We start from the raw sequence: 26,216 nt of genomic DNA, 5'->3' as shown, positions 1-26,216 counted from the left end.
GTTAAATACAAAGGACATGGACATGGAAATTTACATTTTGTTTGCATCAATGCCAACTTCTGAAATTCAATATTATCTCTCTGCTGTAGAAACACTGACCCAGCCTGACTTCCATTATTAGTAATGCCCCTGTGAAGCTAATGCCCCTCAGCAGTCAACTTGGTCAAAATTAATTGGAACCAGAACAAATTTAAGTGTAAAACTTTATCTACCTACCTCTGGTCCATTTACAACCAACTTCTTAAACACCCCACTGAGAAGACAGCTTTGGAGGAAGACTATCAGTTTATTAACCTATTTAATAATAACTACAAAATTTAATTTCCCACTGAATATTTATTGACCCTGATTTTTCCAAGGCTTTAAGTGAAGGGCTTTGGAAGTTGAGCAAACTCTTGGAAACCATGAGAATAGTACTTAATATGTTTATCTAAAATGGCATAGATTAGAAAAGGTCATAGATGACACAAATTTTTTGAAACTTTTTTCTTTATCAATATGCTTCATTAAAGGATTAATAGCTCATGGAAGTTAAAACAGTGTGAAGCCATTCTTACTTGTGGAAGATACGCTGTTGGCTGGAGAAGGCTGGGTGCCAAGGGTAGACTCAGTAACGATGGGTGCAGGATCTGTTGGAGGGCTTACCGAGCCTGAAAGGATGAAGCAGACACGTATAATAAATAAAAGTGTTGTAACAGAATGATAAAGTATTGACTTAATCTCTCCACCAACACTTTGCTTATTGATTTAACAAATCATTACTGTTACAGCCAAGGCAGTGGATGTAATGGTGAATGACAAAGACCCGGGACCGTCTTTAAGGAGCACACAGCCTAGATTATAGGTGGGTGGCCAGGCAGTGGGTTGAGTGCTGTGACAGTGGAAGTGCAGGGCCATGGGAATGCAAAGGGGGGGCACCAACCAAGATTGGGAGGTCCAGGAAAGCGTTCTGTAGAAAGTAACATTTGACTAAGACCTGGTAAAACAATTATAGCAGTGGCTAATATTTTGAAGTGTTTGAAAAGTAACCACACAGTTTACAAATCTTTATACCCACAAACATTGTTTTATCAGCGAGAGTAGAAATAATAACTATCAGATTGGATGTAACACCAATGAACCTAAGATTGATGGTATTATTATGCTCTTTCTAAAATGTCTATTTTTAAAATTTTATTTGGCTTCACTTTAAAAAAAAAAATAAATCTTTATTGATTTCAGAGAGAGGAAAGGAGAGGGAGAGAGAGACATAGAAACATCAATGACGAGAAAATCATTGATAGAGCCCGTAACCCAGGCATGTGCTTTGACTGGGAATCGAACCCCGATCTCCTGGATCCTAGGTCGACGCTCAACCACTGAGCCACACCCGGCTGGGCTGGCTTCACTTTTTTATGGGTGTGTAGGAGGGGGCTAGGAATGAAAGAGAGGCTGGGATATGTTATTTGACTTATTATATATCCATGTTAATTCCTTAAAGCCTCCATTATTTTATTATAAAATATTCTTATTAGCAATATAAAACAATTTACAAATGCCAAAAAAATCTACTGACCTTAGAAACAAGTGGGTTAAATATGGGTAAGTGATTTTGATGCTAGGGGATTTTGTGATTTCTAGATAAAATAGCATTGGGTACAGTGTCACATATCTGACGTCAGTTATCTGGATACTTAATTACAAATTATAGCATTGGTTCTATTCTGTAATTTACTTTAAGGGAAAAATATATTATTTAAGTTATGTCACTTGATATCACATAGCATATTGGAAAGAATTTCTTATTGTAATCTAGATGCATCTATGTTTTATTCCTATTGGTAGTCATGTTGTTGTTGCTGTCAGCTGTAGGTGGCACTCACAGCTGGCTGACTTGCTATCATACACATGAGTCCTTGTTATTAATCTCTGCGGAGCTGGGAGAGGGTTGTTATACCGAAGTAAGTTGGCAGAATGACTGTCTTCTTTCCCCCAATGCCATCTCAAACAGGACGGACCTCTTAGAGTGATATGCATATCTAATCATGATTTGGCCCCTCTTACATCCTCAACTTCATTTCCTGATGCTGACTACCATCTTTTACATTTCTCTCAGGTCACACTCTCCGTCCAACAGGTGATAGTTCAACCCAGTTTCTCAAACACAATATGCTCTCTATGACCACTCGATCTGTGTGCATGCGGTTTCTAACACTTTGCCCCCTCACATCTCCTGGGATGCATTTCCTCAGACTTAAAGAAGTCTAAGGATCTTTATGATGTGTTTGGAGTTTACCTTGCAAAGGCCTTATTACTCATCGGCATGCCATTCAAGAGAAGTAATTGTATTGTTCCTCACTTGGTATTTTTGTATTCTATGCAGGTGGATGATGATTGAATACCTACAAATTTCCTCTTAACATTGGAAGAAAGAAGACCAGCTTTAAGTACAGAGCTGACTACTAGTGCATCATAAGCATGCTCTTCCAAAGAAATAGCCTTAATCATCTGGAGCATGGACCTGCAAAAATAATGCCAGGTATTTTTCTTTGTAGATTGTTTAGAACAGAGTTTGGCAAACTATGGCCCACAGGTCAAATCCCCCTCATTGCCTATGTTTGTAGGTAAAGTTTTGTTGGAACACAGCCAGTCCCATTTGTTTATGTATTGTCTGTATAAGAAAGTCTCTTGTCTCTGAGTGCTAAAGCAGGGAAGTTCTGGGAATATTACAGAGCACAAAAGAGAGTTAGTGGGAGGAGAGCAGTTTTTGTTGCTCTTAGTTCTCAGAGAAGAGTAACAATGAGTTACAAAGAGTAGCAAAAGGCTACAAAATAAAAGCGTCTGAGATGATCCCTTCCCCACCTACCCCAAATCTCCCAGGAACTCTTCACCCTCTGACAAAAGTGATGTATAGCTTTCAACATGAAACTTGAGGCCAAAAAATATCCTTCTGGTTGAAGACTGGCCTGCAAAGTCGAAACTCTGCTTCAGTCAAAACAAAACTCAGGGAGTGAAAAAAGAAGCGGCTAAAGCCTAACAGGGAAAAAAATATTTTCCAAAGCTCATATGCAGAATTTAGCAAAAACATGTCAGGCAGCTTGCAGACTGTTACATTTACTACAACTCCATTCACTCCCGAGTGTGTCCACTCTGCAGCAGGCCCGTGGGGGCTCTCAGGACAAGCAGTGACCCTGTGTCTGCCCCATAGGGCAGCCGAGTCAGTTTTAGGGCTTCCTGGGCATGAACTCCAGCCCAGGCGAGGTCCTTGCTTCTCAAAATGCAGTCCATAGCTTCTCTTAGAAACTTAATAGAAATGCAGACTCTCAGGCCCTCCCTCACCCCCTTGACTTACTGAATCAGAATCTGCATTTTAACAAGATCTTTGCGTGATTTGTATTTTATTAAAGTCCTTTTTTGATACTCTCAGGATCTTCAGGATGTACTGGGTACATCCTGAAGCAGTATTTGTCTGGCACATTCCACCCCAATATCCAATGATCCTCCTGTCCCATTATTGATATATCCCTTTTAAATTCTCTCTCCACATTCCAAAAAACACATACACACTCACACACACACTCACACAGCTCATTAACCCTTAACTCTCTATCCCAAAGGTCTTGACCTTAACAGTTACAGTTGGCAATCCCTTTAATAAACAAGTCTCTGTCAAGGCTGATGACAGCCAGGATATTACCCTCACCAGGGGGTATTCACACTCAACTTTTAAATGAAGACAAAACAAAACATCCCCTCCACCTCAACAACACAAAGCATGCTTTGTATGTGCCAGAAAATGAACTCTGCGGTGCTACAATTTCAGACATTCTGATAGGGTAGGCCAGCAGGACAGAATATTTTTGGAGAAAGCTTTTTAAAAGAATTTACTGTTGAATCGCAGGAATCCGCAGGCCCTGGTACTCAAAATAGCTGCCTGATGAGCTGCCGATTGTCCTCACCCTGACCCTTTTCCCTTTCTGAATTTTCTAGAGTAAGAATCACTGAGCATTTGAACTTCCTGGGAGACCGGGGTAGGTGGGGAAGGGAGCACCTCAGATGCTGTTATCTTGCAGCCTTTGAACATTGTTACACTTTTCTGGGAACAAAAGGTAGCAAAACTGCTTTCCTGTCACCAACTCTCTCTTCTGCTCTGTAATATTCCCAGGATTTCTCTGCTTTAGCACTCAGAGACAACACATCTTTCTTCTATATTTTCATCTCAGTATCTGTCAATAATAGTAGCTTGATAAGGCAATGCTCCTTGGACAAGTCACCAGAAGTTAACTCCAGTGTTTATACAGCATCCAATGGTGCCACCACAGGCAGAGAAAGCATGTTTGGAAGTGTTTAAGAACTATAGCAAATAGGAAAATATGATGTAGCGATGACATTTCTTTACAGAGTCTCAACTGCATTTTCTAAATCATTCATAAAGGTGTATGTCAGATTGCGACCAGAACACAAGCTATAATTTTGGGAAACTGGGCTCTTCAAGATTTATTGTCTTTCATATTTTATCGCAAAGGATAAAAACTCATTACAAAAATTTAAAAATAACCATCTGCTCAGATCCTAAAATTATACTCGATCCAAAGCTATCTTGTAATGTCGGAATTATCATGTGCTTTGGGTGTCAGAATCAGTGCTCTTCCTTATTACCTTAAAAGTATTCATTATTTTTTAATCTTAAAACTAAAAATAGTTCGAGAGAATGAGAAGACAAGGCACAGACTGGGAGGAAAATATTTGCAAGAGACACATCTGATAAGGGACTATTATCCAAACATACAAAGAACTCTTAAAACTCAACAAGAAAACAAACTATCTGCTTAAAAAATGGGACAAAAACTTTAACAGATACCGCACCAAAGAAGATACACAGATGTCAAATAAGCACATGAAAAGATGCTTCATGTCACATCTCACCAGAGAAATGGAAATTAAAACAATAATGAGATACCACTACACACCTATCAGAATGACCAAAATCCAGAAACTGACACCACCAAGTGCAGGTGAGAGTGTGGAGCAAGAAGAACTCATATCCGTCACTGGTGGGAAGGCAGAAGGGTACAGCTACTTTGGAAGACAGTTTGGTGGTTTCTCACAAAACTAAACATGCTCTTATCATACAATCCAGCAATTGTGTTCTTTGGTATGTAGTAAAGCAGTCTAAAATTCATTCAGTCTTTAAAGAAGACACAAAAATCTGCACACGAATGTTTACAGCAGCTTTATGCATAATTGCCAAACCTTGGAAGCCACCAAGATGCCCTGCAGCAGGTGAATGTGGCACATGCATACAATGGAATATTACTCAGTGCTAAAATCAAAATTTGAGCTATCAAGCCATGAAAAGACCTGGAGGAACCCTAAGTGCATACTACTAAATAAAAGAAGCCAATCTGAAAAGGGTACATACTGTATGATTTTAATATAACATTCCCAAAAGGCAAATCTATGGAGATAGTTAAAAAAGTTCAGTGTTTGCCAGGGGTCGGGTGTGGGGGGACAGGAATAAATTGGGGAAGCACAGAGGATTTTTAGGGCAGTGAAACATTCTGTGTGATACTATAATGATAGGCACATGTCATTAAACATTTGTCCAAATCCATCAAATGTACACCAGGAATTAGCCCCAAAGTAAGCTATGGACTTTGGATAATTATGATGTGTCAATGTAGGTTTCCCAGTTGTACCAAATGCACCATTCTGGTGTGTGATGTTGTTAACGAGGGAGAATATACATGCTTTTGTGTGTGTGTGGGGGGGGTTTGTATGTGGGAAATCTCTATATCCTCCTTTTAATTTTGCTGTGAACCTAAAACTGCTCTAAAAACAAATAAAGTCTTTAAAGAAAACACAAGCACAATTTTAACATCACAAAATACTGGTTTTTAAAACAGTTCCGTCTATGATAGAAATAGGGTTCTCTTTGGAATATGAGGTTGTTTGGTCTTTAGCTCATGTTATTAGGTTCTGCCAAAGCTACTGGCAAACCTATGCGAGAACTTTCACTGTTCCAAGACTGTACTCTAACTATAGTCAGCCTTTAGGAAAGAAGGTGTATTTATTTTTGAAATAATTAGGCAAAGTTGAATATGGATCTTCCATTGTAAACCCATGACCATTTCTGAATAACTAATTCTAAGGTCAGGGTTGGTACTACTGGCCCAGTGTCAGATTGGCACTTGTTTCTGAGTAATGGAGAATGGACTTGCACCGAGCCATCCATACACCTTTGTCCATCCAAGGATCCCAGGAACCAAATGTCTGCATTTGTGACAGGGCCGGAAGGACCCAAGATGCAGATTGTGGCCTTGAAACAAAGAGAAACTCTTTCCTTCATAAATTATTCTGTTTTTTATGAGTATGATATAGACTGTAATACCTCTGAAAATAGGAAAGTAGTAAAGATGTTAATAGTCCTGCAGTTTATTAATGACTTGCAAATCTGTTTAAGTTTTATAGGCATTACTTTACTATTATAAATGCATATTTCACAGTTGTCATTACAAATTTCTATTTTTTTTACAGGCAATCTGTTGCCACAGTGCTTGTCAAAACATTTTTTCACATCTTTTATTGTAGTAAAATCTCCATTATTTGATCGGATTAAACAAATATTGTAATAAGTAGAATGATCCTATATACCAATTTGTAAGTCATAAAAATCTTCTTTGTGCCAGACTTTGTGCTTAAAATCAGGGGTCCTAAAACCATTGAGATATAGTCCCTATCTTCAAAATATTTATATCTCATACATGGTCTACCATTGTGCTATATATATTTGAGTGTTTTTAGTGATTCAGAAAGAATTTTAAGATTTTTTAAAATCCTAAATGATCATTAATATAGTAGTGTTAATTTTCATTATATGGTAGTATAACAAAAATTCCAGTTAATTAAGAGTTATTATTAAAATTATTATCAAGTTATATAAAACTTGAAACAAAATTGCTGTATTCACCCAAAATTCTTGAAACATTCTTGAATCAGCTTTTTACTTGAACTTTTTTCAGTAGTATCCCATTTGTCAGAAAATGTTTGCTACTCTGAAATTTAATAATTTTGAGATATGTAGTGAGAGTTTTCCAAGATTAAAATATCATGGAAATAATGAGTATTCTATTTGTTCCAATTAGAAATGTTCTGAACTTATGGCAGTCTTGGCCACCCCTTGCTGATCTTATTGAACAGAAAACTCACCCAAGGAAAAAGTGATCTTTTGGGATGAGCTATTCCACACTTTATTTCCAGGTGCTGGAGTCTGAGCCACACACCAGATGGTCAGGTTGTTTGATTGGGCTGGTTCATTACCATACACCCTTGTGAAAACAGACTTCACGTTCAAAAATCCACTTGCATCTTTTCTCTCTTCATTAGTAGTGAATATTTCTACAAGACAAATAAGAGCAAGGTTAGTCACTAACATTTCCTGTATGAGCCATACAGTGATGCCGATGCACAGTCTGGACTATGGTAATAGAGAGTCTAAAGGAGTCCAACTGTTGGGGGCAGAGATGTTGATCATATTCTGTTGACTGTGATTGTGAAAGGGAGGAAGCACCTAATAGGAACAGGACCATAGATGTTTAATGATTATTCATGTGACTAACTATAGATGAGAGGTTTTCTTACAGACCCTGGGAAACTGGAGGATGCTCTGCAAGAAGAAAAACAGAGCTATAAAAAGATGAGACACCTTGGGGCCTGGATGGATCCATTGCTCAGAAAAGAAAATGCATTTTGAGAACAGAAAAAGGACAAGATGCACTTTGATTTGGTTGCTGTGTCTGGAGCCTGAACCCCCTCCAGGAGTTTGCCTCAGGGATACTGACCATTCTCAGGTCCCAAGAAATGGGAGAGCTGGGTTTTAACACCAGTGAAAATTAACTACCTTGTTATCAGACTTCAAGATCCTGGAAGGAGACACAGGGACCACAGACCCTGCAGCCATCCTCCTCCTCTTCTTTTCCCCCTTTGCATGTCTCCTTTCTTCTTTATCCCTATTTAATCAGCCAGCGAATAAGGGGAGAGGACAGCAGATTTTATGTGGATAAATCCTGCTGCTCTCTCCCATATTGCCGGCATTATTGGAATAAATGCTCATATACAATTCAGCCTTGTCTCTGCTTAACTGGCTCAAGTGGTGACAGGCAGCCCAGACCCATTGTGTCCAGTTTCACAACTGAAGCTTCTAAGCAGTGAGGGTTTGCTCCAGCAGGCCTGGAATTAACTGGCATTGTTTTGCTCTGGCTGCTGCATGACATTGATTCACGGTCAAGGTGTGAAATATGTTGATTAAGAGTGTTGCTTTGTTTAAATCATGGGTCCCGGGGGGCGGGGAGGGGCGGGGTTGGGGACAGAATGGATGAATTGCTCCCGACCTGGCAAGAACCTGGGAGGGTCTGGAGACACAGCAGGAATATGCCTAAGTGACCAGGAAACTATAATTGACCTCAGCTAGGACTCCATTTGGGGCCCCCCACTTCTGAGGTGTTCTGTGCCATGTCAGTGGTTCTCCCTTCCACAGGTCCCCCTTATGGAGAGAGGACAAAGGAACCCATGCCTGGCCGCACCAGATCCCTTGCTGTAAATGTATGTGTGATGCATGTTCTTACTTTAATGGTATTGCTGCATTGTATCTTTTTCCTGCAATAGAGTGTAGATTTATGACCATTGGCATTTTGGGTCCTTTGAGTCTTCTTTAGAAACAGAACCCTGTTTAACCACCACTGTTAGTACAACCTTTAAATAGTATAGGTAGCAGCAGGAATTTAATGTAAAACCATCTGTCATAATAGGCCATAACTTTCTGAACTCTCACAGCTTCATTACATTAAAGGTTTTAAATGCTAGTTCTGAAGTTATTACTGGCCAAACTCAGAACTAAATGCAGTTGTGTGCTGGTAGAATTCTGACCACACAGTCTGGCCTTCTGGTTAGGAGCATAATTATAACTGCATAGGAACTTCATTTCTCTAATATAATTTTCTCCTTTATCCAAGCTATCCTTGTCCAACCTAATAGTGCTATGACTCACTTGCCTCCTCTCAACCAGATCCTTCTACCTTTGCACATACTGCACGTCCACTCTTTTAATCATTAAGCCCTTAGGACATTAGGTTCTGGTCAGCATCAAACTGTCTCAAGTACGAAGCCTCAGGTCAGTCAACCGTGAGAACAGAGTTTCTACCAAGCTAAAGATAACATCTTGACCTCAGTTATGCTTTAGCCCCAGGCCCATGAAAGTGGAACAACTCTACCAACCACATTTTCATGAAACAAGACGGGACTACTCCATGGCTGACATCAGGACCTGATGCAAGGATCAATTATTCCTTGCTCTAGCTCTGAAGAATCAGTAGAGCCCATGACCCCAACTCCCTTGGCTACCAATGACTAACCATTTCTTCCCCTATAAAATCTATCACCCAGAGGCCACTGGAGAGCCAGGTCTTAGAGTACTGGCTCACCTGTGCCTCTGGGCTTGGCACCAATTCCCTAAATTAACCTTTACTGCACTTTCTTTGCTGTAAACTACCATTCATGTCTTACTGGACTTTGATGCATGTAGGCAAACTAACCCCTTTAGTTGGGTAACAATGGGCACATCAAATCGTGGCATATTTAACAGGAGGTCATATCTATAATGATACTTAACAGATATCAGGATTGCATTCTGTTATTATTGTGGGTGAGCTGTTTTTAAAGCAAACTAATGACAAAACCAATGGTAGTCTCAAAACGAATCAAGTGAATTAACGCAATCATTCATCAGCATAAACTTTTAATTGTATCCATTAAAGCTAATAATGCAGTAAGCACTATATGATTGAGTTACTGTTGAAAATACATTGTGCTTTGAGGGAAAATGACTCAGGAGAAAGGAGAAGGGCTGTTGTCCCAGGCAGGGGATGACTGGGATTGTTCTGACGGAGGGGGTCATGTTTATCACCAATGAAAAATATGGCTTTGTGCAGTCTCACCTGAGTGTTTCAATGTGTGTTCCTACTCCAGGAACGTTTAATCCTTTGGGTGAGCATGTTCCTTGTCACAGAGCCAAATCCTCTACGTGCACTTCCTCCAGTTCCCCCAACTCCCACTCCACCCAGGTCCTTAAAAGAAAATGTACAAATCATTTGTTCACTGACTTACAGCAGTGGTGCTAAGTTAATTGAACTAAATGAAATTATTAATAAATGTATGCTGAATTAAACTTTTTTGCTCTCATATAAGGGATCTGCTTTTACTAACCGGGAAATAGAACATTAGTGTTTATATGTAAGTTGATGAAGCCAACTGTATTCCTCACATTCTGGGAAATGTTACCCCCATTCTCTTGGAGGAGCCAGATGAGCTATCATCAGGAAATGGCATCTGTTTGGCAAGATGATGTTTTTCTTGGAATAAGAATTGTTCTTAAATGCCAAGATAAACTTAGGCAACCACTATTTCTATTGTCCTTTGTTTTCTTTCTTTGCCAAACCCATTTCCATTGAACAATTTCCTTACCTTCTCTTTCACTTTGAGGAAACCTTCTGTCTACAAACCAGGTGAGATTTGCTGTAGGAAATACATTCCTCAGTGAGCAGGTAAATGTTCTCTGAAGGTAAAGGCAGGACACAGGGAGAATTATTTGCAAATTTAGAAGAAACGAATTCCCCTTATATCTCCACCAACCCTCACAGCAAACATTTTCTTCACTTTTAACAAGGCAGTGTTTACATTTAAGAGGTAATGTGAAAATCTGAACTGTAAGTAGACTTTCTCTTTATAAAGATGTTACAAATTAATGGCTAGAATCCAAGACAATACTAACATTGCAAACCCGAATTCTTGGTTTTGAAAAAGGAAAATTACAACTCTAGCCATGCTGAATAAAAAAGAACTAAGTGGAAAAGAAAGGATAGAAAGAAGAAGCTGTAATAAGCAGAGGCCTGAGAAGAATATTGTTAGACTAAATGCTACACTTTGGTTATTTCCCATTCCCCAAATAATGTAAAGTACTATTTGTAGCAGCAACCACTCAAACCCCTTAATATAAATATCTCAATTTGACTTGTAGAGAGTTTTTCTATTCATTTTTCATGTTATTATCTTAATACAATAGGGTAGGTAGGACACACCTTATTATTGCCGCTTGACAGATGGGGAAACCAAGGCAGAGAATGACAGAGTGGCGGAGAATGAGTAGAATGTAGTTGTTGGCACAATTGGAAACAATGTTACCTCAGTCCCAGTGCAAAATATTTCCAGTAAATCACATTGTATTAAAATAAGATAGAAATAGAAGAACAAGTAGTTTATGTTACAAAACTAGAAAGTTTAGAGGTAGGGTTAATTCGTGTTTTATTTTCAACACCTTGTTTGTTCTTTGTAAGATGGTGGTTTCTTCAATAGCTGGTGAAAATATCCAACAAGACATACTGGATCCTCATTATTTTATCTGAGGTACTACAAAATTATAATTCCATTTATAATTACTTGTTTTCTCATCAAGGGATGTGCAGAGTTTTACATATTAACAAGCCCTGTTCTTAATTCTCAAATATTTTCCAGTTGATGAATATACTAGTTAGCTAATAAAGAATAGTTAGCTGTATTTGATACTTGGTGCCAATTTTCCCACAGGCTAGTTCGCCCAAAGAATGTGGGCCTGCAGAGCTGAGAAACCAAATTTAAGCATACTAAGTTACATTTCTCTGGCGAGATCCTCCTGAGGTGCAGTGTAACATCCCTCAGTATGTCACTACAAATATCTCAAGGAAATAATGGGACTTTCAGAGGAAGCTGTCTGTTGCGTATCCAGTTTTCCCACTCATTCAACACTTGACATTGGGGATAAGTGCAGTGCCAAGAAGGTAGATGTGTGAAATCACTTCACTTCCTTCCCTAGAAAATCAGAAGTAAAATCACGTCCCCTAAAATATATTCTTATTAAGTAAAGGAAAAAGGATTCAGTTTATTTAAACCAATAAAACGCCAAAGGTTGGTGATTATCTCCAGGAGGTCCATGAAGAGATGTAAGAGTTATAGGAAATGCCAATACCCTTAACTACCCTTATGATTCATTTCCTCCATGCTCAGTTAACCCACCCAAGGACAATGATAGGCTAATATCAGTAACAAGTGGGGGGGTTCCATTATTTTACAAAGGTACTGTCTCACTGAAAAAAATTCTCTGAAATCAATAAAGATATATTAAAAGAAAAGAAAAAAATTCTCTTGTCCACTTAATAAAAATGTTTGAAAGATTTAACTTTTGTGGATTCTCTGAATTCAGATTTTACGGAATGACTGAAATAGTCTCTACCATCTCCAGATTGTGTCCCAAGATAGTGTTTAGGAATATGGTTCTTGTCCTGAAACTCCTCCCTGTCACTCTAAAATTGAAAAACTGTACACTAAACTAGTTCAAGTTGAAGCCAAACATCTTGGGAAACATCATCATAGATGGTTTTACTGAGCTGTCCTTATTTGGAAACTTCTACTTGGCCCAAATGAGTAAGAGGAAAACATGTTAAATTTAAAAATTAAGAAGTAAATATGCACAAAAGTCTCTGAGCACACATATACAAGCACACACAGAGACGTTCCTCTGCTCTAAAGTAAAATCATTTGCTTGTTGTGTGCCTGTTGCCTCTGTGAGACGAGCCAAATCATTGGTTTCTCCAGCACATTATTCTAAGTCCACCTGGAACACGGGGGAACACGGGAGCAATAGCACAAAGAATTGTTAATAAGTGCCAAAATATATTTGGACAGTTCTGTAGGAGTTCAAAGAAGAGTGAAATCTGACAATAACTTAAGAGAACAGAGTTGCATTTTTGGACAGGTTAGAAATGAGACCAGATTCTACAGGTGGTCTCTGTTGGGAAGTAGTGGGGAATTCACAAAATATTTGAAACCACAGATTGCCCTTGAGGCATGTGGTTCTTCTGCCCACTTTCCTCCTTAAATCTCCTTGGCTTAGAAGCCAGATGATCTAGTCATCTGGAAACAGAACTAAGACGCGTAGGTGCTGGATTTGCTGTTTTACTACATGACACTTGCCAGGAACATCTCTTTACTGCTGGAAGGGGTGGAGAAAAAGTTTGCATTTGTGTCTATGTTGCAGAAAAACTCACAGGCAGGGACACACCCACTTGGAAACAAGGTTCCTCTGAAAGTAGGAGGGAACAGGAACTGGAGGCGCCCTCCTCCCGGGGCAGGAGTCAGCTAACAACTATTCAAGGCGCACAGAGCACTCACCCTGCACCCGGAGCTGCTGGCGACAAGACCAGAGCCTCCCTTGCCTGTAAGTACCCGCTGCGGTTGGTGGGTGTTTCCCAACTGTTTGGGGTTGCAAAGCTTGATAAATAAGGCTCTTATTCGCTCCAGAAATGACCCAAGGAAGGAGTCAGAGGTCAGGCTGCTTTTAAAATGTAATATAATTTGCCATTTATTCTTTTAATCTTTAACATGGGGTAAAGATGCCAAACACCTGGACTAAGCTGCTGTCAGGAAGGTCTTATCAGCTATTGGCTTTGCAGGCGATGGTGCCTGGGAACGTGGAGCCTGCTGAGCTGCTTGCCCAGGACCGCCGGGCGACACTGAGCCTGTGGAGCTATGTCCCACCTGTTTCTCCCCTGTGCGTGCCAGCTCCTCCTGCTGAAAACAGCTAAGCCTGCTGTTTGGATTGCTTAGAATTCCGGACCCAGAGGACTTCTCTAATGATAAGCTGACCTCACATTAAGAACTTTATTACCTGGACCCTGGCAGGCTTTGTAGCCTCTGACTGCGTGTTGCAACAGTTCCTGGGAAGCACGAGTCTCCTTCACATCAGCACCTGTCTGTGCTCGCTGCGACCGACGCCCAGAGAGACCTGCCGCCCTGGGCAGCCTGGACGCTGAGGCTGCTCCTCCTGCTTCCAAACGCATTTCATAGGTATCGGGGAGCACAGAGATGGTGCAAGCAGCTGGGAGAAAACCTAAAATTTTCAACGTTCGAAAACACTGTAGTGCTGTTTGATGTAGATGGAGAACACCAAGTTCACAGGCGAGCTTTGCAATTGTTGCACTAATTTGTTTTGACTTTCTGGCCAGAACACAGAGGGATCAGTATGTATCTGGGGCACAGAGGGGATGTACAGGGGAGCCTCAGAGGCCCTTTAGCTTGGCTCTGACTCACCCTGACTCTCCAGGGAAGCAGAAAGGAAAGAACATCACGCGGCCCGGGGAGGCCGGCCTTGGCCCGTTACCGTGAGTCCCTGACTTACCGCGCCTCCCTTCCACCTACGCGTTAGCCTTGGCCCTGGGCCAGCTGAGACTTTTAGCTCAAAGAAACCTGTGGAAAAGGAGACGGTATGAGGCGGGAAGAGGGGGAAGAGGAGGGAACCAGGATGAAGGCCAAAGGGGACGGTCAGGTGAAGGAGGAGGCGGAGATCCCTGAGACGGGGGAGCCGGTGGGCCCTCTGGTGAGCACCGTGCCCACCCCCGCGCCCCACAGCAAGGGCGGCCGGTTCTCCGAGGCGTGGGAGTACTTCCACCTGGCCCCTGCTCGTGCTGGGCACCACCCCAACCAGTACGCCACCTGCCGCCTGTGTGGCAGGCAGGTGAGCCGTGGCCCCGGGGTGAACGTGGGCACCACAGCCCTGTGGAAGCACCTGAAGAGCATGCACAGAGGGGAACTGGAAAAGGGTGGCCACGGCCAGGCAGGGCAGCGCCAGGCCCCAAGGCCCCAAGGGCCCCGGCTCCCCGTGGGCATCGAGGGCGAGTGGGCCAGGCTGCTGGAGCAGGTGGGGGCCCTGGCCCTGTGGGCCAGCCAAAGAGAAAAGGACCTTCTGAGGAGGGAGAGGGCAGTGGAGTGGCGGGAGAGGGCTGTGGAGAGGAGGGAGCGAGCGGTGGAGGAGGTGGAGAGAGCCATCCTGGAGATGAAGTGGAGGGTGAGGGCGGAGAGGGAGGCCTGCCAGAGGGAGACAGACCCGCTGGCAGCGGCTCACCCCTTCCACTTTGTTTAAGTCGGGCTTGGGGAAACCTATTCTGAAAACACTGACTTTACACTCGCAGCAAAGGGCCATTTTAGTTCCAGCTTCAATATATAGGAAAGCAATTTAGTGGGATTTTGTTTTTAAGAGACAGAGTACCTCCTAGGGGTTAACCTCAGCAGGTCTGAATTAACCAAATGCTTAGCTACAGGCTTCCTAGTGCTGTACTGATCAAAACTTTAAAATACGTTAACTAAATATAGATGTTTCACCACCACAGGCCTGTGAGATGTTTTGGGGCAGAATGTACCAGACTGTCAGCATTGATGAGTGAAAATAATGGGATGTACGCCTAGCAGGTGGTTTTGGTAAAGCTGAAGGCTTTGACAGCTGAGGCTGGTCAGGTCGCTGGAATGTGCCTGCATGACCAGCTCTCGGTAAGAGACCCCACCATGAGCAGAGCTTAGGCTTCTTGCATGCACACTGGTGGTGATTTGAGAACTGCACGCAAAGCTTGCTCTGTGGAATCCAGCAGTGGAAGGACAGAGAAGCTGGAACCCAAGATCCCCAGACCCTTCCAATGCATACCTTTCTCCCCTGTGGCAGTGCTATGCCACCTGCTTATATTAAAGCTGTTCCATCACTCTAACCTGTCTGAGTCTTGTAAGTCTTTTCCACAACTTAACACAGAAGTGATTAATGCATCATTAGTGCAGAGAGAATTAAAGAGTGTACTATTCATTTGAATTAAACATTAAGAATAGAGGACATAACATTTATTTATAAATAGTTAAAAACATAATCTAGTTTCATAGTAAGGTCTGTTAAAGGAGAAGGAATGAGTGAAGAAGAGATGAAAGAAACCCAACAAGAAAAAGCAAAAGGTGGGGAGATGGGATAAATAGGAGGAATGTGGACCAGAGGCAGAAAAGTTAAAAAGAAAGCAAAGGGTTAGAGAAACTGTAAAGATAAGAGGCAGCTCCCTGGGCAAAATTCACCATGGAAAGATAAAAGAGACCCTGACTGTCTGGGGGTGTGAAGGACAGGGAACATTTTCTTAGATTCTGAGGTCAATTTTAATGAGTTCAGTTGCTTTTGTTTTGTTCCCACAGAACACACAGACAACTCGTCCACTTGAGCAGTAGGTTTTGGATTTTATTCCTGCCTCTGAAGTGCTAACTTATATCCATCTATTGTTCTTGGAGTTTTTAAGATGATTCATCATTAAATTTTCAGAGATGTTTTGAAGAAAGGGAGACTAACAGTCCATAGGAAGAGGGAAACTCCCTGGGCTGCTGAAGACATGCCTAAAATGTTAACTCAGCAATAGAATAAAATCAAGGTGGGAACTACCCCGGCCTTTGCAACGGAGCTGGTTTCAGATGACTCCTCTAGAACCTATTTTTTAAAAAAAAACTAGGTTGAGAATGTGGAAAAGGGAATGGTGAAAGTGGGGAAAGACAAGAGGAGGTAAATACAGTCATTCCCCATTGTCTTGTAGACAGGCTAAGCACTTTATGGGCACTGTGCCCCCTGAAAGCGACAAGATCCTGTCATAATAATGGTGTCTTGCCTAATTCAGTCCTTGCCTGTGTGCTTGTTCTTACACCCTGTCAGCAGCTCTAACAACCGGATCATTCTTTCCTGTGAGATGTTTGTGGAACAAACACAAGTTCAAACACCAGGCTTGTGAAAAACCCAGGCTGTGCTGCAGTCCTGTAATCCCGTCTCCCTAGACACCTGACTGATAGGAAAGATTTCACTTCCCATGCGGCTTCCCCAGAGGGGGTGGTTCCCTCTGAGGCCCTCTGCAGCCGTGGGAAAGTTCAGGCTCTCACCTCCGCAACGATGACGGCGGCTGGTGGGCTCGTGACCACACGTGGGGACTCAGAGACTTATTGTGCCAGACTTATTATGCTAGAAAAAAAGAAAAGAGGCCACAATACCTAGTCTAACACACACACACACACACACACACACACACACACACACGCACGCACACACGCACGCACGCACGCACGCACACACGCCTAGAATGCCTCCTAAGAAGGTCAAGGAATCCCCAAAGATTCAGCCTTTTACAAACCCAAACTTAAATACACAAAATATCAAATTCTGTACACAGCTCCTAGAGCTTCTCTGCTAACTCTGATATGTGTTTTTAGGTTATGGTGTCTGTTTTATATGGTTCTTATTCTCTTCTTTTTTAGGCATTTTTAACCCCAACTGCTTTTGTTTCCTGTTTCATGTGAGGTAGTTGTCTTTATATTTTTTCCCCTAAATTTTGTCAAACATAATAAAGATTAAGAGACAAGGCCAAGGCCTATGGAGATGATCAACTAAAGTAGTTAAAGTATAGCCCGGCTGGTGTGGTGCAGTGGTTGAGCATCAACCTATGAACCAGGAGGTCACAGCTGGGTTCGATTCCACATCAGGGCACACGCCCAGGTTGTGGGCTCTATCCCCAGTAGGGGGCTTTCAGGGGGCAGCCAATCAATGACCCACTCTCATCGTTGATCTGTCTCTTTCCCCCCCTCCCTTCCTCTCTATGAAATCAATAGAAAAGTATATTTTAAAATAAAGTAGTTAAAGTATAAAGCATAGGCATAAAGAGAGACATGGGGCTTGTGGAGAGACTGAACTGTTGCATCAGCTCTGGAATTTTTATGCCTCTCTCTTGTGCCTTCTTTTGTGTATCATCAAAGCTGGGTGTAGAGGGCCAGGGGCCCTGTGCTGAGGGGCTCTTTGGCTCAGCATCTTTTGCTCTAATGTAAAAATCTGCTACATGGTGGAGCCCTGAGATTTAAGTTGAATGTACCTTTTCCATCTCAGCTATAAAGGGAGGCTGGTGCCATGTTGGAACCCTGGTGAAGCCTCCGTCTCAGGAACACCCAAGAACATGCTATTACAGGTGTGACACTTGGACATCCCTGGCCTGTCTCAGAGAGGCATCATCTTTAGAATAATTTGGGGACTTTTCTATTTACAGAAAAACTAAATTAACCATAAACTTTATAAGTCTAACTAGTAATGCTGGAAGATACTATTCACGACTGACCAAATGCCTATTTTTCTAACACTGAGCATTGCTGGTACAGTGAATATGTAGCACATAGTAGCATTTAATACGTGCATGTTGACTTCGTTAATTTCTACAGAATGAAGGGAGGGCGTAGAAAATTACCACTGCGCAACCCTTATGGTAGCCAGATGGTAGCTGCTTTGCATTCATTCTCTCATTTGATCCATATGTCACCCTTGTGAGGTTGGGATCATTGTCTCTACTCGCTGACAACGAAGCTAAGGAACTGAGCTTCCAGGGGCGGGACTTAATAAGCGATAGATGAGAGTTCAACCCAGGTTTATCAGATTCCACAATCTAGGTTCTGTTTTTTCATTATCCCACACTGTCTCCTAGAATCAATCACATAGTAGATTTATGAATATAAATGCAGAGGAAAGAATGAGTGACAGAGAGTGAGTGAATGTTAAATAGTAGGGAGGAAAGAAATATCACTGAGACATTTACTGTGTGTCATGTACTTCATTACTGCACATACACTTAATTCACCTAAGAACCCTGTGAAATATTGATTATGACCCCAATTTTAGAGATGAGTTAGCTGAGACTAGTGGAGTTAACTACTTGGTGAGAATATGTGGCTAGTCAGTGGTCAAGTTAGGATTTGACATTATCTCTACTTGCCGCTGGAGCTGACTCCTTTTATTGTACCACCCGGCCTGGATATGGGCATGCTAAATTCTCATTTCAGCTTGCCCTTTAGTAGTGACTCAGTCAGTTGTTCAGACTCTCTAGGCCCCAACTTCTCATCTGTAAAATGACAGATACCAAACCCACTTTAGAGGCTCCTTGGGAACATCACATGGTAAAAGCATGTGAAAGGGAATTACAGAGTTCATAAGTTATTGAAAATATAATGGGGACTATACGAATATTAGAGTGAGGAATAATTAATGTTTGGCGAGATGTTAAAAGATCCATAGACAAGCCGTGTCTTGTAGCTGGTTATATAGATTTGGTGAGAGTTTATTCACTAATTCCCTAGGAAGAAAGGTTTTCTTTTTTTCCCTCTCAGCACCTAGGCAAGTGTGGGTACAGAAGAGGAAATTTGATAACATGTAAGACAAAGTGCTTTTTTCAAAAACTGGAATTCTTGGGTCAAATTTTATAGTTACATATCTGATTGAATACATATTACCTATAAGCACTGGCACCAAGAACCTACAAGAAATCCTTATAGAAACAAAAACACCTACCAAACATTGTACCATTAGATTATTGGTTTTATTTAAATTATTGAAATAAAGTCCAGTGATAAAAATTGGGAATTAATTGTGGCAGAACAATTTAAAATCTTTTCCTGTATCCTTAGAACTACCATAGCAATTATCTAAAAGATTAATACAGAAAATCATCAAAAGGCCCAAATATATATACTCATCTAAAACCATCCCACAGAGTCTGAGCCATAATTTGTATTCAACTGTCAAGTTAAATGACTGATACTCAACAGGACTAGAAATCATAAGTTATTTAATGTTCTTGGGACTAGAAGAAACTAGCATACTTTTCTCTCATCCCATGTAATAGGAAATGTTTTCTAATTAATGAAACTATTTCTTTTACTTGGAGTTTTGAAAAGCTTGAATGAAATCATAATGCCACAAAATAGCTGATTAATACATATAATAGTAATATTAACCAAACAAGAAAATAGTGCTTGTTGAGCAATTAATATATGCCACACCATATACTAAGAACTTTTCATACATTATTTCATTTAATTCTTGGAAACAACAACAATGTGCAGATACTCATCTTATCCCCTTCATATAAGTGGGAAAACTGACTGCGAAGATGTGAAATAATTTGCCCAAGGTCACAGCCAGCAAAAAGAAGAGCTGGCAAGTGAGCTCAGCTTCCACAGATTAGAGGCTGGGAACTACCTGCTAGAAATTGAAGTCAGAGGACCCATTTTACTTCCCCTTTACTCCTGCCCTTTCTCCTACTGCCTGAGAAGTAGCCAGGGTTCGGCAGGGGCACATAAAGACAGGTCTCTTCTTGTTAACTTCAAAATAAAAACAATGGGTAAGCTGGTACAGGAAATGGCTTTGAACAAATTAAATGTCAGCTGAGCATAAAACTCATTCTTTCACCAAGATTCAAACTGCTCTCTGCCCTACTTTTCCTTCACTATCCACTTCAATTGTTATTGAAAAATAAATTTGAGCTATTGAGACTATTTTTCCCAGGAAACATAAGGACTTGGGGTCACAGATTACGTGCTCTGAGAGACCTAAGTCGGAAGGTAAGAATTCCTATTAGGTTTCTAGAATCAGTTCAGCTTCCCTTCTTCCTTACCTGAAATGAATTGGCTGAAGGCCAAGGAGTAAGATCCTTTGGAAAAACATTCTGGACAACGATGTAACCTGACACACCTCGCATGTTATACTACATATTTTCAAAGGCTTTAAAGTGACTCACCTCTCCCAAGACATCCATGGAGTTATTTTCCGTAATCATGGGGATTTCTGGCTTAGCTTAAAGGCAAAGAAAACACAGTTAGTGGCACAAAAGAAAACACAGTTAGTGGCATGGAATGCCATCTTACTTGGCCACTAGTGTGTGTGTGTGTGTGTGTGTGTGTGTGTGTGTAAGATTCATCATTCATCAAATATTAAACACCCATTAAACACCCACTGTGTGCCTGGCAGAATGTTAGGTAACAAAGGTGGGCAAATCATCTTCCCTGTGCTAAAGAAATTTATATTTTCATGCAAAATACAGATACATAATCTAGAAATCAGAATACACTGAGATAAGTACCATAATAGACAACATGTAGGATTTGAAGAAAGCTTTTAAGAGAAGCTGCTAATCCAACCTTGGGGGATAAGAGGAAGCTTTTGGAAGTTGCAACATTTAACTGATACTAGAATTATGATTATTAGTGAGTCGGGTGAAATGGGGAATGTGAAGGAGGGGAGGGGAAGATGGTGGGGAAAGAGAAGAGAAGAGTATTCTACTTGTCCAAAGGCCTAGAAATACAGTATAATGTACAGGCCTCTGAAAGGGACAGAAAAAAACCACTTGATACTTTAGTTGTTTGGTACTAGAAAATATCAGGGACTATTTCAGTGATTTTGTTGTCCTGCAGGATTGTAGGTGCCTCAAAGCCAGACTATTTTAATCATCTCTTCATCTCAAACACTTAACAGAGTCCAGGACAAAGTAGGCATTGAATATATCATGTTGAACTTGAGTGGTTTCAAGTTCTTGAGAACAGCAGACAAAGCCGTCTATGATGTAGTGGAGAAAAATTAAGACCCTGTTGCAGGTGCTGTTAATACCTGCAAATCCACTTGGCATTTGCCTCTACTTACTTGCTGGGCAAGAGGCCTCATTAAGTAGAGGCAAATGTGATTCTCCGTGATTTTCTTCTGTGACTCTCTCTTAAGGATTTATTGGGGTTCTGGAAGCATGCTGAGTCCACAAGTAGGGGAAACTGGAAGTCCCAGAGAGTTTGTGGCGATAACAGATGGGGAGTTGGTGGCTAATCCCCCAGCTTCCCTGCTTCATTTGGGCTAACTCTGATATGTTTTCTCCCAGAGTCCCCCCAGGGAGTAGAGCTCTAAGCCCACAGCTTGATCATGTCCATTCTATTATCTTCCTTCCCTTCGGATGTTCCTTTCATTCTTCTGATGTTTCCCAGGATTACCTCTCAAATAAATGAATTCAGTTCAAATCTTTGTCTCAGCGATTTCTTTCAGGGGAACCCAAATCAAGATACAACCCCAAAACAGTAATGAGAGGAGGGGTGTTTCTGACTCCCTCTTAGCAACAAATACCAGTAGAATGAAGGACCCAGGAGGAATAACAATTACTAAAAAGTTGCAGGGGTGAGAGAGATTCTTTTTGAGGCTCAGGACAATCAGATTTAGAGCTAAGGAGTGGGGGAGAACAAATATGTGATGTCAGGTGACTTCCTACTAAGGAAAGGAAAGTTAAGGAGACTAGTGAGGGAGATACAGGAAGCCACAGGGGAGCTGGACAAGCTTCCGATCCCCCGTCTTGTTAGAGAGTAAAGGCATTGTTCAGGAGGAAGAAATAAGCTGGATCAGGGCATGTAGAATGGGTCTGTGGTACACTTGGGTATTTATTTTAAGGTTTCCATATTTTTATTTTTGGCTTAGTCTATTTGAGGAATCACCAAGGAATGCAGAGTGGGTTCTCAATAAGACAAGCATTGTACTTCTGTGCCAGGACCATTACAATACACGTGCGGGTGACACCAACATCCAGGTTCAAGACTAGATGAGACACAGCTTAGCTGGCCCATTGGTAAAGGAGAAAGCCCAGGAAGCAGTGAAAATATAATTCTGTCAACAAGCAGGCAGAGTCTCAAAGTTTTAAGCATCTACTGAAAGGAGTTCAAAGAAGAAACAGACATGTTGAGACAGATGTACAGACAGGGTGATAACAGTGAGATGTAAAAGAGCCAAAAGCAGTCGAGACCAAGATAAAGGTATTTTAATACAGCAAAGAGATACAGGGCACAGTTTAATTGTTGGTAAGTCCATTTGATGAAGTTAAGGCACAAAAACACTTGGTCAAATGGGATACAGTTTGCCTTATTTAGAAGTGATATTTCTTTGCACATCCCGGTTGGCTGCCTCCATTGATTTGCCAACATTAAGACCAGATAAATCAGGTCCATGGGTTTCTGTTTGTGCTAAGACAGTCACACCTAGGTCAGGGAGCTGAGGGTGATAATCGATGAAAGAAATGAACAGTCCTTTCCAACTCTTCACAGAACATTGTTTAGGCTCCATAAGGAACCTGACCATCAGGGGCAATTGATTATTTCTTCGCTCATCCATGGGAGAGCTGGAGAGGGAAGGCAGGAGGGAGGGGGAGAGAGAGGGCGGGAGGAAGAGGGTGAAGGCCAGAGAGAGGGAGAAGTAGAAAAGCTATAAGCAAGAGGCTCCAAACTATATTAACCTTGGCTGCAGCTACTCCATCCTTATGAACTGCAGGGCTGGCATTTCCTTCAAAATAGTGAATTGTGTGACCTCTAATAATGTAATAAGAATCTAAGTAAAAGTAAATACAAAGAGTTTTTTCACTTGTTCTGTCGCGTGCACGACTTAGGATTTATAAAGTTATTTTCTTTTTGTTTACCTCATTTTCAGAAATAATTAATTGCTCGTCCACATCATTGCTTTTCTCTTTGCCTTAATTTAAAAATGCTGTTTTAAAAACACAGTTCTTAGTCCCAAAGATGAAAAAAAATATTCAAAGCTAGGGGGTTTCTGTTTATTAACATTTCCTTGCATCACTGAGCAAAATAGAATTTTCACATTTAGTCCCAATTTGGACCCTGCAGAGTCTGAGGCTATCGCTGCGGGCTCCTTTGCGGGAGGAGCTGCACCGCCTTCACCCCGGCTGGCCTCGGCGAGGGAGGGGCGGCCCTGCGGTTTCCCCAGAGCTTGCTTAGCATCTTCCTATTCTCACACTTGCCTTTTTCTGTCTTGCTCCAGCGAGCAACTAAGACAATTAGGCAACTAAGCAATTATACTCTGGCAGCTATAATTAAAGAGATTTCCAGTATTCTTAGGAAACATTAAAATTGTAAATAAGGGAGTGGTTACCAGGAAACTGACCAATCTATGGTTCTCTGTGTGATTTCATTCTATTAACTGAACCTTCAGTCTTTTCCTTCCTACTCTCATCCCCACCCCCAACATGAATGACAGATACCAAGGTAAGCAGAACTCCTGAGTAGCTACCCTGGCGTGGCACTCCAGGTAGCAGGCAGCTTCCTCCCTAGGGGAAAAGTGAGGTATGCGACACTGACAAGGGGATGGCAGGGAGTCCAGTGAACAAAAACTCTTACCAAAAACCTTGACCGTGGTGGAGCTCCTCAAGATTTTGCCAAGCCTGACTGTAACGTGGCAAAAGAACTTGCGGTCGTCATCGTGGATTAGGACTGGAGAGAGGTAGAGCCTGTGGTCTGCTCCTAGCTTGATTCTGTCTTTAAATGATGTGGAATTGCTGATGGGGCGACCTTGGGTGATAAGTGTTTCTTGAGTTCCATTATCCTCCTGGTGATGAAAATAGTTACGTTATTGAGTGCTCAAGTTGGTATTCCACAAGTATTCATTCATTCATTTGTATCTTGTAAAAAGAGAGATATGAATGAAGGATTGAAATTAGGTATTTAGTATGGCACTAGACAAAGTATCATTACACTTGACTTTCAGTTAAAAACCACTGTCAGCTTCTCCTAATATGAATAGAAACTTGCTGCTCTTCTGATGAGAACTTCCCCTTTGTAACCCTCCATAAGCTGCATATCTGGGATGAGATTTGGGGGGCACAGCATTGGGGGCTATTGCAGATCATAATTCTAATGCCAAGTTCAGAAATCTTAATGGTAGGATGTGCTGAGAAGGCTTTATAAGTTTTGCTCATAAAATCTTCAACTGAACTAGATGATATAGTCACTCTCTCTCCCCAGTATTACTTTAGAAAAGCTCTCATTTTAGGTCCCCTCAGGGCCAGGACTAGGATGAGGTAAGGAGACTTCTAGGGCACAAAATATAAAGAGCCACTCACTCTCAGGGTTTTGTAAATTCAGGCTGGGCACCTGAGAGTGAGTGCCTCCTTAAATTTTGTGCTGTAGGCACCTCCTTTCCTCCTCACCGCAGCCTTGTCATGGTCCTTGCCCTTCTGCCCTTATTTTTGTGTTTGCAATAACTTCAAAGAAGACACAGGAAGAGTAGGCTGTAAATGTTAATCTGAACTTTGGAGATCAGAGTTCATTTGGAGTATTCTCTATTCTATAACCTTTAGTTCCTTCTAGTTCCTCTATTCTATATCCTTTCTTGGGTCTTTGTAGAAAAGCCACTGTTATTCTTGCCCTACTCAGAATTTCCGTGGCCAAGGTCTTGGGGGTGTCACAGTGTTGGTCAATATCAGTAACTGTGTTGACTAAAGGCCCAGTGAGGAGGGGACTCTTGAGGGCCACAGGGTAGAGGAAGGGGTATGTCCTTATACCCCTTTAGTATAACTCAATATTCTCAGTAGAGTTGCCTTGAAACATTTAGGTTCATAAATTTCTTCCCTAGAGGTTTAAACTCAGTTGTTCTGGGGTGAGACCCAGGTTGGGGTATTTTGTTGTTGTTGTTTTTTATAAAGGTCCTCAGAAGAGCCAGGGCTGAGAACCACTGGTCTAACTCTAAATAACAGATGAATCTTATGCACAGGGGTCAGGGGAAATGGAGGGAACTAAAGTGGAGAAGAGTGAACAGGAATACATCTAGTGGGGAAGAAATCATGAAATAATAAAGATCCATGACTTGGATTCTCTAGTTTAAAAAATGAGACAGGTTCAGGGTAGAAGAAATGGAAGCCAGGTGAGTGAGTGAATTCAAGAATGAGCTAGGAGCAGAAACAGTGGAAACATGAAGGTAAACTATGAAAATAGTTTATATAGATATTTCCAGAATCTACTTAGTACAAACTCTTATGTAAGACACAATTGTACTATGGTATCAGCTTTACAAAGAGATATCTATGTACACAGCAGTGCCTGCAAAGAATCACACCCTGCTTAAGACTTACTTCTGAGGCAATGCACACACCTTTATACCCACATAAAGAAGGACCTATGAGTCTATCCTCTTGTATTCTTAATGAAGACAGGTACAAAAATGAAAGGGAGAGAGTATATATTCTGGAGACGGGGGCTACAAAAGGAACCTTAAGGATTGGGTGGCACTTGACTCAGCATTTGCCGACCTGGAGGCCAATAATCAAGAGTCAGGCTCCCCCTGCAGGTCCTCCAGCAACTAGCTTAATTTTATAGCTCCTGCTTTATGCACAGGGACTGCTTTTGTGAGGATATTGGAGTTCAAAATGCTTCTTGACATTTAGCAAATGACTCGCCATCTGGAGCATTTCCTCTGCCATTTAGTTGTGGAGAGAGGGCAGTCAGAGGCCAAGGTTGGAGACTGGTGAGGAAAACTGCTTTTTCCTTTATTGCATAGCTGAGTGTGACTAGCCAGGGTGGTTTCATTGGTGGAGGAAAGACACACCAAAAATAAAACAAACAAACAAAAATACCCAATTAATTCAAAGGTTTGTTTGTTGTTTGTTTGTTTGTTTTTCTCAATTGACTGTTGTAGCGGGAAGGGTTTGTTCTTTTGTTGGGAAAGACGGGATTCAGTTGCAAAGTATGCC

General features: G+C 41.5%; 2 protein-coding genes across 3 annotated transcripts in view; one reads left to right on the top strand and one right to left on the bottom strand.

Moving 5' to 3' along the window:
* CD96 (CD96 molecule) overlaps positions 1 to 26,216 on the bottom strand; it is a 69,886-nt gene that overhangs the window by 26,894 nt on the left and 16,776 nt on the right. For both annotated transcript variants that reach the window (XM_016200141.2, XM_087817865.1), the window contains exons 4-8: positions 23,869 to 24,076; positions 20,457 to 20,512; positions 10,498 to 10,588; positions 7,189 to 7,377; positions 558 to 650 (exon numbers count right to left, since the gene is read on the bottom strand). In XM_016200141.2, coding sequence (XP_016055627.2) covers positions 558 to 650; positions 7,189 to 7,377; positions 10,498 to 10,588; positions 20,457 to 20,512; positions 23,869 to 24,076 — 637 coding nt within the window. The remainder of the gene's footprint in view (positions 1 to 557; positions 651 to 7,188; positions 7,378 to 10,497; positions 10,589 to 20,456; positions 20,513 to 23,868; positions 24,077 to 26,216) is intronic.
* Positions 14,330 to 15,177, top strand: ZBED2 (zinc finger BED-type containing 2). The gene has a single exon (XM_016200142.2). The coding sequence runs from the start codon at positions 14,330 to 14,332 to the stop codon at positions 14,981 to 14,983; it is 654 nt and encodes a 217-aa protein (XP_016055628.2). The 3' UTR covers positions 14,984 to 15,177.

Source organism: Miniopterus natalensis, chromosome 6, assembly GCF_054644295.1.
Source record: "Miniopterus natalensis isolate mMinNat1 chromosome 6, mMinNat1.hap1, whole genome shotgun sequence".
Classification (NCBI taxonomy): Eukaryota; Metazoa; Chordata; class Mammalia; order Chiroptera; family Miniopteridae; genus Miniopterus; species Miniopterus natalensis.
Note: the sequence above shows the minus strand (reverse complement) of the source record. Positions and strands in the feature narration are given on the sequence as shown.